Raw genomic sequence first — 13,004 nt, 5'->3', positions numbered from 1 at the left:
TCTATATCTCTTGTCTTCAGTTTATCTTGTGTATGACCTTGCTTTTGTTTTCTCGACGCCGATTATTGCCTTTGGCTCTGATACTGGATTGCTTGTGTATTACCTGGACTGTGTTTTCACTACTGCCTCTTGGATTACCTCTGATATTGGATCTCTCGTGTATGAACTCTGGACTGTTTCTCGTTTATGGTATGGTTTTGTCTTCATTGCTCTGTTTACTGGTGATCACCCATTTTTCTGTATCGACTACGATTACATCTGTTTATTGTTAATAATAAACTTTATATACTTTTATCAGTATCTGCACGTGTCTGCAATTCTGTACATACCATGACATCGAGATTTCTACTCGTTTGTTTATGTAATTTTTAATGTATTTTTTTTGTTTATTAGGCACTATTTACATTACTTTTTCTATATGCTTACATTTTTTGTGCTGCTGTAACAAGTGAATTTCCCTGATGTGGGATCAATAAAGTTAAATCATAGTGCATCATGACTAAATGTAAGTACTTTTAACCTCAGGAATTATACTTATCTTAAATATTATAGTAGCTGTTGTTTATAATGTGTTATATTATATATATATGTATAATGTCTTTGTATGCTCCAAGTCACAGATTTTAATCATGGGTAAACGATTATTAATGACAGATATACGATATTATAACCCAGTTCTAAGATCTTAAAAGCTGTATTTGTGAGGTTAAAGTAAAATTTAAATCAGTATTTCCAATACATCTTTCCTAGAAGACTGAGACATAAACTAAAATAATAACCTTTATATTATAAACACCGCTTATGGTGCGTTATGATCACAATATAATGCATAATAAACATTTCTATAACTATGTTTATAACATGTTATGAATGCATTTTAATGTGCACGTTATGAATGTGTTCACAGAGTCTTTTATACATGACACACATTGAAACTTATGAAATGGTTTATTTAGGATAATATTCACCATATCCTGTACTCCGTGTAGTGAACTGTTGAAGCTGGTCATCAGGTTGGGCACATTGAAGCCCTCTTCTTCCAAAGCTGCAGATAAAATACAGGGAGTGTGTTTTTATTTTAAGGAGAACTTTAGACATTCTAAAGCAGTAGCTGTTTGTTTATGCATGCATCTTCTACAGAAATGACTTGTGTAGCAATGTGTAGTGCAGCAGTCCACTGTGCAATGATGTGACCGGAATTTAAAATCACCCACCTGGATGGACGCTTCTGTGTGTGTGTGTGTGTGTGTGCGTGCGTGTTTGTGTGTGTGTTGTGCATGTAAGTGTATGACAGGCTGGCTAGTACCTCTGACTGCAGCCATCTGGCCAGTACTGAGCAGCAGCTCTCCCTCAGAGATGTGTCTGGCTGCAGTCTCAGTCTCAGTCTCAGTGAGGGAAGGGCTGACTTGTGAGCTGCTCTCCTCCACAGATGGAGACTCAGGAGGAGCAGGAGGAGCCTCCTTTACTGCTGAAACTGGAGGACTCAGGGGTTTGGATAGGACTGGAGAAGATGGCGGTAAAACTGCCTCTTCATCTTCCTCACGAGCAACTGACAGCACATTTCTTATTAGAGAGAAAGATAGAAAGAAAGAAAAGTAGAATAAGAGAACAGTGACAGATAAAATAAATAAAAAAAATACAGCAAACAATTACTTATAATAATATGTTAAGTTTAGAGGCAGTCTTCCTCACACATACACAATGACATAATCTTTCCTGTTTTTCAGTTTATTTGTGCATAGATTAAATTGTTTTGTCAAGAAATTAAGATTGATAATCCAATAGAAATGCACATATTAAACTCACACACTCACATAGTAAGGTGAGTATATTATAGCTAACCCAAGTATGCGAATTTCTGGAATTCACACACTAGGCTGCTACTCTTATTTTCACAGATAAAATGCTATTGAGAATAGGTAGAGAGGAAAGTTCCTCTGTTCTGATTATGGATCACTGCCTTTATGCTATGAGCTGAAGGGATTACATTAATTACACTTGCAGATACAAGTTTATCTTTCTTTCTACTACACTTTGTACTACACGTGTGGATTTGATTGCATTTAGTGACAAGAGCACTTTCAAAAGTATTGGGTGGACCACTATTATTCCAGAAAATTCCACAACTACTAAAAAAACTATGTCTGCACAAACATCTGGACATGCACTGCATATATTTTTGAAACAGACATCTAAGACAAAAAGTAGATTTTAATCTGAGAAAATAAAATCATATCACATAATACACATTACATATAACTGGTATCTGTAGTCTTAATAATGTAGTTAAGTAATTCTAAACATCAGACAGCTCAAGCCTAATGAATGAAAATAAGGTGTCTCATATAGGTTCTTTGAATACTACCAGCAGGGGGCAATGTGGTTTCATCGTGATTTTTACTCTCTCTCTACATTTCCTAAGTCTTTTTATCCAGTTAATGTGTATGCTTGTTTTTTTTTAATTGACCATTCTGTGATCTTAAATTAGTCTGAGAAAACAACAAAGAATCCTGATTAAAAGTACCTCCAGTTTGAACACTAAATTCAATTCTGTGGTATTTCAAATACTCTGTATTTATCAACTTTATCTGGTTAACTATACAATTTTGATGCATGTTCTTTTTTTTATTTGCATCTTATGCTGGGGGGGGGGGTGGTCATATGCATCATTAGTATCAGGATTATATGTGGTTTAGACTAAGCCACAAAAAATGCCAGTGTAAACGCAATTAAGACATGTTTAAATAGTACACAAATCCAGTTAATCAAACTACTTTAGGAGAAAAAACATTACTAACCAAACCCCTCCCAGTGCAATGAAAACACCAGTAGTAATTTATGCAAAATTGTCTATCCACCCCCAGCAATCAGATTTTAGTTTGACTAACTGTAAACACATTTGACGACCAAGTCTAAATACATTTGGCCAAAGTATTATTAGGATACAATTACAATTCTAGCCACACAAAGTGGCCAGATGCAAACAGGATTTTTATGTGCTCTTTAATGGTCTCATTCCTCATTGGTGATTCAGTGCTTGGGCAGTTTCATCACGTCAAAGCCCCAGAGTCAGCTCTATATCATAAAAAAAAAATCTGATGCGAACGACACCTGCTTTGACCGTTGTTCTGATGAGTTGTGCTACCTTGTCAAACTGTGCTTCCCTAGTGTATATTTAAGGACTTGGTAAAACGCAGAATCAACTGGAGATCCGATTTAAACCTAGAGTTACTTACATAAGGTAGCTAACGCTAACTAGCTGGTGTAAACAGAGCTTTAAGCTCTTTAGCTGACGAGACAGTGTCGACTGGCTTTAGCTCTGTCTGTGGGCGGTTCCGAGCCAAGGTGGGCGAGGCAATGAACTCACTGGTTGACGTTGACACGGGTGCTTTTCCTTGTCTACTCGTTTTTCTGAATATTTTCTTTTACTAGCTTCTGCAGACAATGGGGGTTGAAAACAGATTCTTATGCAGCATTCGTATACAACTCAGAGAGACCTATTGTATTTCACAAAGAACAAGAAAAAATGGATTGTAGCGGAAGGACACTTTAAGCACTGCTGATTTCCACCAAACACTCAAAGAAGCATAGGGTGACATGATTTATTTTGAATATATTAACATCTTGTTATATTGGCCACCAGTACGGTAATTTAACTGTGTTCCAAACTGAATTTCTCTCCTAAGGCACTTAGAAAACATGGCATTAAACTTTTACAAAGCAGTCAATGTCATTTAGCAACATCAAGGCAGCCTTTAATCATACAGACGAGCAGGAAGCTGAAGCAGAACTGTGAGGGAAAAAGACTCACAATGGTTTTGGTTGGTTCTCCTCTTCCTCACTGTGTGGTTCCTCCTCCTTCAGAGGAAGCTCTGAGTTTCCCCACGGGAGGTTGTGCGGGCCTGCCAGTTCTGAAGGGGGAGACGGTGTCGCAATCCTGCGTGGGGAGGAAAGTGGCGTCCCCACCGGAGTCTTCGCTGGTTCTGAAACAAGGGCAGTGTAGGACAATAAGTAACTGGGACTAAGATAGTGAGAGTAAACAGTTTCCATCTAGGCTATGTAACAAAAAACAAAAAAAAAACTTCAGCTACAAAACCTGAACATGTGCTTTTACCATATATGCAGGTCTGCACTTTCATACTGCAGCACTTTACTAATATTTTCTATATAACTCTATATCTCTATATCTAAAGATTATATCTCAAGATTAATCACAGAATTCACTGATCAGGACAAAGGCCTTATAACTAAGCCTGTTCACTGTGATGAAGACAAGTAATATTTTAAGTCACACAAGGCCAGGCTCCTATTTTCCTTAACAAAGAAAGACGTTTGTTCGCAAAGACCAGGTTAAAGTAAATGTCAACACACTGGCATGCCACATGTCATAGGACATGGGACTCGTATTGTGCTTCATTATCATGTGAGATGAAAGCTAAGGAACTCTGCACTGACCTGCAGGACATGTATGAAAAGCCTCCTGCATTGAATGTTCTGCCGAATTTCTAACAAAGTCTGTTTATGGAGAAAATTCTATCCAGATATTTGCCAGTCACAATCACTTCTACCCACTGTGCTGTCCACCGTGGGTGGTAATGTCTCCTGTAACATATTCTCGGTACACACACACACGACTCTGTGGATCGAGGAAATAGAATGTTCCATCCATCTGTCACCCACTATTAGACCTCGCTCAAACCCTGATAATTCTTGTTGTCTTGCCATAAATGAACATGCTGGCCAGACTTCAAACTCCAAACACAACATAACAACAACCAGAAGCTTGAAGCTATGTGATTAATTTACATACTGATATTTAATGACTTTTAGCATGTTAGAGTATGCTGAATCCTGACAAAATAGCACAAATACTTCATGGTCTTTGACTCAAATATCAACCACAAAAGGGAAAAAACGTTTAAAGATATGGTTTGTAGTTGGTCTAAGGATTGAGGACTTTTGAAACATTACTAAACAATCAGTCAGGACTGTTGCAACATCATTGCCAGTATAAGAGCCTATGAATGTTAATACCTTTACCAACAAGGCAACTGTTCCTATTAAAGGACACAACCTCTCATAATACAATCCTCAAGTTGAGCATCATGACTGATGCCATTTTAAATTTGAACTGCGACCCCTACTGATATCTCCACCCCAGACTTGACGAAGTTCAGTCAGTATGTGATCAGTAAAGACCTGGTGAAGTTGGCTGCGGTTGCTCAGGCTGGCTGTCTCTGCGGGACTGAACTGGAGAAGGCTGCTCAGAGAGATCCGGAGTACTGATAGGAGACAGAGCTTCTCTCAGAACTGGAGGACTCCCTCTCACACTGGGCTCAGGAGTGGGCACTGGTGTTGGCACTGGAGTCTTCTGGAGTCACAAGATAAGAGAAATAACACAGGTGTCACTGCAAAACTATTCATCATAGTTCTAGTTCAGGAGTTCTATATAGAAGACATTCTGCTTTACCTGTCGAGGGAGTGTGTCCCGGATTGAGGCAGGGGCAGCAGGCTCTCTGGGGCCTTCCCTCTGGCCCAGCATTAAGGTGATGATTTCCGCCAGTACCTCGTTCACATACTGCCTGATGAGCTCCGAGTCCACTGGCACACCGGCATCCACAAACAGCTGCAGCCCTCCGCCTCCCGCCGTCTCCACTGACCCGCAGCAAACACACGAGACACAGCCTAATCATGCACTTGATTGGTTGTGATTATGACCTCCATAAGGAGTTTTTCTAGCTTCAATTCCATCTGTCCTGACTTCTGCAATGATGACTTAGACAAGCGCAATTTCTCTTTGGAGCAATATCAATGCTTGCAATGAGTCACTGCACCGTGTATTATTGTCCACTGGCAATTGTTAGTTCATGCTTTTGCAATATAGTGAAAGAAAAATGATTTATTCTTCAAACATCTCTTCTCTTTTTCTTTCGGTGCCACTATAGATGTGCAAGGAGCTTCAGTAAAAAGTAATCAGCATACTGATGAAAGCCTGTTGTATTTGTTCTCTAGTATACGGGTTTTGCTGGCCTTAAAAATGATTACCATATCAAAGTCACTGCTGGAAAAATGCTTACCGCGTGTACGGCAGCTAGTGTTGCTCAAACTCAATGACAAAGTTCCCTGAAACATGTACCTGAAAAAAACGCTACACAGGGCCAGCGCCCAGAGCCTGCCATCTTTCTAAAATGTGCTGAAGCATACCAGTGCATCAGCAGCCAAACAACTCTAAAGAAGCAAATTGAAAGCTGCTATACATCTGACCTAAACTACTTAGCATTTGTGTCTCGTCAGCACTTCCGAATGGCACTATTAAAAAGCGAAAAAGGCACCTATCGTGAAGTGGCACTCTTGGCAGGGGAGCTCTCCTCCTCTGTCTAAGGCTACGTGATGTAATGTCGGAGCGGCAGGGTGGCTGTTTTAGCGAGGAAGAGTCCAGTCAGTCTCCGAATGTGCTGACTAGGGTTTGCTGCTCGCAGACTTGTAGCCTCCTCTGCAAATTTGATACATCATTGATCTTTCTATTAAACAAGAGTGGGGGATTAATGAGGTGGAGAGAGCGCGCGGGCTGAGTTAAAGCGAGCCGAGCGAAATGGAGGAGAGGCGGAATGGAGGGGATGAAGAAGAGCAATCCCACTATAATGAGGAAATACAATCTCTTAAAGCTGGGATGGCCTTGATAAATGCACTGCTTGTATTCGCATAAACTATGAATCAAAATGATGAGGCCCAGGAGACAAAAGCTATGTTACATGTTGCTTTGCTGATAGTTGTGCCGGTTTTCACCAGATGTTCGAATCACTTTGTTGGAATCTTTGACAAATAAATGATGGATTTATTTCATCACCACCAGTGGTTGATGTAACCCTATAGAAAGCAGCAGGGCTATGAGAAGAGAAATGACAGTGCTGTTGCGCCATCAATATGTCCAACTCTAAAATGACAGCAGTCACAAGCGGACTGTCATGCTTTACCTATGTCTGAGGTCACGCTGTCATCTGGCTCTGACTGGTTGGCTGGGTCTGTTTGAGCTGGCTGAGGAAACATCCCGCTGATCATTCTTGCCATGAGCTGTTGCTCAACCCTACGTGAAACACAATATAAAATAGCATAACAGTAAAAAAAGATTATCAAAGTGGCTTGCGCAAAACTTTGAGTCCTTCCACACGTTAAACTTAAGTAACCCCTCAAAACTTTTCTAGATGGCTTCTTTAAATGGATTCTCTAAATTCTGTGACAAGGCAACAGTGGAACAGTGCACAGTGCCCTTGACTCCCTAATCCTTTATGCAGGTTTATAGCAGTAATATGCCATTTGACTTCAGTTAGCTTGGCCTCCACAGTTACCCTGAAATGTTTTTTTTTTTTTTTTTTTTAGTAACATTCCACACTGAAGAATCTTTTATTACTTTTTTTTTCTCAGGTCTAATTTGATTTGATTGGTTGGTTTGATTTTTAAACCAGTAAAAATGATTACAGCATCTAAACTTTTATACAGGCCACACCAATGTTTAAACACATAGTCATTAAACCAATTTAAGAACTTTAATTTAGTAACATTATGATAAGCTTTACCATTTTGGAAGTAGCTATTTGAAGGCATTTCTTTTCGATTGTGCTCATGAAGGGATGCGCATGGTCAGCAATAATATGCATATAGTCCCCTCTTTCTCTTACTGGATGCTTCTTCCTGTCTGACACCAACTATCATGCCATGCTCATGATCACTGAGATAACATTTTATTACCACTTTTAATGGTTGATGAAAATTTTACCTGAATCCTGATTGTATACATTGCAATGCTGCCACATTACTGTCTTTACAGATACATACACACTATGGTACAGTGCCTGGTGAGTGTATATACTGTATGCCAATATACTGTAAGTCGTTATTTTGCCCAAATTCAAGCGCAAGAGCAAATGTACTGTTTACAAAACTGACATTCTTAGAAACACATGCCTTGCAGATCATTCAAGGGGCTTTCAGTACTTATTCTGTTGAAACATATTACCACCACTTGCTAGGTGCTAATATAGTGCAGTCTGTATCTGAATCAAAGCAGAAGATCCTCACCAGTCCACTAGCCTGTTCTCCAGAGTCTCTCTTTGCTGGATGGTGCTGAGTATAGGCTCAGTGAGGGGGCCAGTCTGGCGAGGCTCAAGAGGGAAAGCCGGGCCATGGTAGAGAGCGGCAGGAGGAGAGGGTAACCCATTTAACTCTATAGGCGCTTCTTCCGGAGCTTCTTCATCCACTTCAGGCTCCTGCTTTAACACAAGAAGAAGTACAAGAAATGGCTTTAAGCTTTTCCGCAGCCTAAAGATTTTTATGATACAATACAGCGTGTGCCTTTTGACTTGACTTGACGTTTTTACTGGAAGAACTGTAGCAAATCATGGTATGGGTCTCTAAAATAAGGTCCAATGGGATATCCATTCACAGACATGGCTAAGAGCATATATGTCCGACGTGATAACCGCTAACACATGTCAGACAGAGTGTGAATTCACAGCAGTCATTATTGTCTAAGCAGAGCAGGGAGACATTTGTCTTCTGTTATTTTTCTTTCAGTTTTTATGTGTTAGCTCTGAACACTTTGGCCACTGGTTTGCATTATGTGCAGATTCCTCTGGCTCAGAATCATCAGGCAGCCTTGGGTAAAGCTGGACCAATCAGCTCATTTCCAATGACCAGGCTCCAGAGAGGGAGAGAGCGAGAGAGAGAGAGAGAGAGAGAGAGAGAGAGAGAGAGAGAGAGAGAGAGAGAGGGAAGGTGGAAATAATTGGAAGAAAGAGAGAGTGCGAGGGATACAGGGAAAAGGAGGGAGGGAGAGAGAACAGTAGAGAGGGCAGAGGGAGAGATAGAGAGGGGGAGAGAGAGAGAGAGAGAGAGAGAGAGAGAGAGAGAAAAAAAACTTGGCAGTGCTGGCAAGTCACTGAGCCTGTTTGAAGTTTATGGCTCCATCAGAAAACAGGCCTGTCAGAACAGAGACACTGGAGACTTAGAGGAATGACATTTTAGGAGTGGGCATGTGGCCCTGGCTGCTCTTGGCGAGAGGGCTTGTTTGATGGGGTCTGGACTGAAGTGGCTGAGCTCTTTATTTGGCAGCTGGGAGAGCTAAAAGACTGAGTGGGAGAGTGAGTGCCGGCCATAATTGGAATTTTTAAAAAGCTTAATTATAGGCAATGGCGCACATAGCACTCGACATCTTTTATGGTTTTTCTCCGTTTGGACAATGTTTACATCACTCCAGCAGTAGTCCTGACCTTAACTGACACGCAAACAGCAAGAGAAGCAGAATTACACAGACAATGAGTCAACATGAACTTTTTAATAGCGACCCCATTAATGCAAACAAACAGAAAAAGCCATTAAAAAGTGCTCAGTGACTCACAGTTTCTCCACAACAATGAATTGATGATTGAGAGGCCAAATGCTTACAAATCTATACAATATGCCAGTGTGCTGCGATGCTGTGGGGGAGACCTTGCGGCGCTGTGCCAATGGGAGTTCTTGGGCAAGACTCCTAACACTACATTGGTCTAACTCTGTGATAATGAGCAATGGTCCAAGTCAAGTAAATGTCATGAATGTAAACAATAATGCAGAAAAAATAGATGCAACAATACATTGATCTTAATTTTTTTTTTCGTGTTTTGTCCATAGTATGTTGGAAAAAGCTGTTGCATCATATAAATATTTGAGTACTGTTGTATTGTGAATTTTGCAGTGAACACTGTGGTTTTAAAGCTATCGGCGTATCCGAAGCTAATCTCATCACTAATATTTCTACACAACAAATAGTGAGCTACATACACATGAACAGACACATGTCGACATGTGTGATAAGCTTAGATGCTAAAAAAACAAAACAAATTAGTTTTATTCCTTGTTTTTATGACTCAATTCCATGATTCCGATCCTTATTCTCAGCATCATGGAAATGAAAGGAGTCCTTAATACTCTCCAGCACCGAGAAAACAGGATCTGTCTGCTTTCTCTCTGCATGCAGTTTGGTGCCACAACCAAAAGGGGGCAATGTGGAATAGCTCATCATTTTGAGAATGTGAGTGAAAGCCCCCAAACTCTCTTTTATTTTCATAATCTACACTCCCCCCTCCAACCAATAGCTACAAAAGCATGTGAGAACAACACAGATATGCTCTCCACTCCTCTACTCTCCTCCACTCTCTCAGTCAAATGGACTGCTGTGCTTGCCCTTGTCCGACCGAACGCTGGAATCCGCCTAATACCCAATATGCCGAGCAGCTTGTGTCGCTTGTTAGCCGTAAATATGGCAGGCTTATGGCTTTGTGTGTATGCTTGAGTGGCCTGTGATGTGAGAGGAATTCCTGAACAGCCCAGCCAGCGGTGGGGCAGAACTGAGCGGGGGGTTGGGGGATACGGGCTGTGCACACACACTCGCCACGCCCTTTCAATACCAATCGCCTAAATCAACAGCCTCCGCAGAATGATATTTTCTAATCCGTTCGATGCTTTTGGTAATTAATGAAAGCACCGTTCTCTTTTACCCTTTGGCTCTGCAAATCTCATTATTGGGGCAGCAAATGCTTAACGGCTGGTGTTTCAAAAAAGGCGGCATCAAATACAACAATGTGTAGCTGCACTTTTGTCTAATCCTAAATTGGGTATGAATCGTTTGTCCTCAAAGCAGTTTGGGCATTACAGGCTATCTGCTTTATCCTCATGGACAAGCAAGCAGCTGACCTTGTGGTGTACCTGTGTCCACTCTCAAAAAATAAAGGAACTTAAAAGGTTTTTTGAGGATCACTTTTGTTTCCTCATTTTGCTTTAACCAGGAGGATCGATATGCGTAAACGCAAATGTTTAAATCAGTTGTACCTGAAATTTCCCCCTTGTACAAAGCCCGAACCCATGATTAAACTAAGCAGTTCATTTTCCAATTTCCAATTTCCCTTAGAAATTAATGCTGCCACCACTTGCCTAAATCACACAGAACAGTTCCTAAAAAGAGAACGTATTTGACAAGGACATTCTCCATCTGTATTCTGCATATATGAAAGGGCACCTCTCAATAATATCTGATCATAATCGTTTTTTTATTTGTGAAAATGAATTAATAATGAGTAATGGAGTAAGTTTCTGTCCAAACATATATATATATATATATATATATATATATATATATATATATATATATATATATACATGTATATATATATATATATATATATATATATATATATATATATATATATATATATATATATATATATATATATATATATATACATATATATATATATATATTTTTTTTTTTTTTTTTTTTACAAACTTAGGTTTTGTCTGCATTTGACCTCCTGAAAACATTGCTTTTTGAGAAGTCTCTGCAGAATGGAGATTTTTCTCCTGTCACTGTCTGTTTTCAGTGTTGTTATAAAAAGGCTTACCTCACAACACAAGCACTTTTCTGGATGAATTACTTTCTACATAGTGAATTATGTGAGGCATAAAAGTACTATGTTTGGGTACAGATAGAACTAGATTTCAGATTTCAACATATGAATAAATGCAAACAATGTTATATTACAAACATAGATCCAATAGACTACTGCTGTCCCGGCTAGTGAATTGGAACATGGCCGGTAAATACGCCCTTTTAACGAGAAAGAGAGCTCAAGAACGGGCAGAAACTAATGTCACACCGAGCGAGACAGAGAGACAGGGGAGAAATGTAAACAAAAGCTCGCCAGAAAAGCATTTTTTTTTTCTTTTCATTATCATTCATTATACTTCAAACAACCTCATGGGCCAGAGGTTTCATGCTTGCAGGCCACATCTGGCCCGCGGGCCACCTATTGCCGACCCCTGTTCTACAGCATTGCTCAAAGAACCAGTATATTTTAAAACTATAAAGAACTGCAAAGATCCAGGTCAAAGGCAGAAAAGTGCTTGTGCAGGTGATTCTACCAGAATGTCAGCAACAGCCAAGAACTTTGTTCCAGGGAAGCCATTATCATCATCATCATCCTCCTCCTCATCTTCTTCTCCAATTGACCGTGTGTCTGCCCCAGCCTGAGAGAAGGTACAGAAGAGGAGAAGGTCAACAAGGTGCAACAGAAACAGTGAAATCCCCCCCATGTCGTTAACAGCCCGAGGGGATTATGAGCTTATATGAGGATGAATTATTAAAGATAGCAATGATGGTCCAAAGCAGGTTGATTACATTTGACCGCGTGTCGTAACACAGCCCTGCGCAAAAAGCCATTATCACACAACGGCTTCCATCAGAGCAGCGGCAGCTCATCATCTCCTGATGCTGCTTCCACCAATCTCTGCTGCCTCTCAATGCTGACTTAACACACAGCACAATTACTCTGCTCCTCAGACACGCTTTCTCCTTTTCACACACATTACAGAAGCGGCAAGAGCATTCTTGACAAGACAACACACACACACACACACTAATTTAGAGTGGATTCCCTCATGAAGTTTGCAAAGGTCATGACCTGGTCCTGGCTGGTGAAATCCTGTATGTGAGAGAGTCCTTCCCCCGGGGGGTTTACACACACTCACACACACACACAAACACACCATCTCTGCCTGCTCGTCCTCATCTCTATGGCAACGGACAGAGAAAAAGAAAGACAGCTCCAGCACTCGTGTGTGAGCCAGAGCTGAAGCCGGAATCAGGCAGGCAGACAGAGAGAGACAGACAGCAGGCCGAATGCTGGGCAGACAGACAGCACTGTACCCAGATTGCTAGTATAAGAATCTTTACTCACCAGATACAGACACAATTATTGTTTCTTGGTGTTGAAGAAGATAACAAATATACAAAAGTATGAATGCACCAATATTACTTATTCCTTTGTGATACCAATAACAATACCAGATCTTTAAGTTTCTGCCAATACTGATTACCAATATTGAAACCAACTCCCACCCCAACAACCTCTTAAAAGGTGCCAAGCAAGACAACAGTTCCTGTAGCAATACTTCTAAACCACTACAGTTCCAAC

At 40.4% G+C, this 13,004-nt stretch overlaps 1 protein-coding gene across 6 annotated transcripts in view; it reads right to left on the bottom strand.

Annotated features, from left to right (window-relative positions):
* The window catches only part of kiaa0586 (KIAA0586 ortholog), a 159,531-nt gene that overhangs the window by 56,124 nt on the left and 90,403 nt on the right, over positions 1-13,004 (bottom strand). For 2 of the 6 annotated variants that reach the window (XM_007251920.4, XM_022672972.2), the window contains 8 exons: positions 11,953-12,057; positions 8,077-8,267; positions 6,975-7,084; positions 5,471-5,655; positions 5,200-5,371; positions 3,812-3,983; positions 1,307-1,563; positions 969-1,045 (listed from right to left, as the gene is read on the bottom strand). In XM_007251920.4, coding sequence (XP_007251982.3) covers positions 969-1,045; positions 1,307-1,563; positions 3,812-3,983; positions 5,200-5,371; positions 5,471-5,655; positions 6,975-7,084; positions 8,077-8,267; positions 11,953-12,057 — 1,269 coding nt within the window. The remainder of the gene's footprint in view (positions 1-968; positions 1,046-1,306; positions 1,564-3,811; positions 3,984-5,199; positions 5,372-5,470; positions 5,656-6,974; positions 7,085-8,076; positions 8,268-11,952; positions 12,058-13,004) is intronic. The other 4 variants (XM_022672971.2, XM_007251921.4, XM_007251923.4 and 1 more) reach the window with 4 other exon arrangements.

The sequence above is a fragment of the Astyanax mexicanus genome, chromosome 14 (assembly GCF_023375975.1).
Source record: "Astyanax mexicanus isolate ESR-SI-001 chromosome 14, AstMex3_surface, whole genome shotgun sequence".
Taxonomy (NCBI): Eukaryota; Metazoa; Chordata; class Actinopteri; order Characiformes; family Acestrorhamphidae; genus Astyanax; species Astyanax mexicanus.
This window is presented reverse-complemented; position numbering and strand designations above follow the sequence as displayed.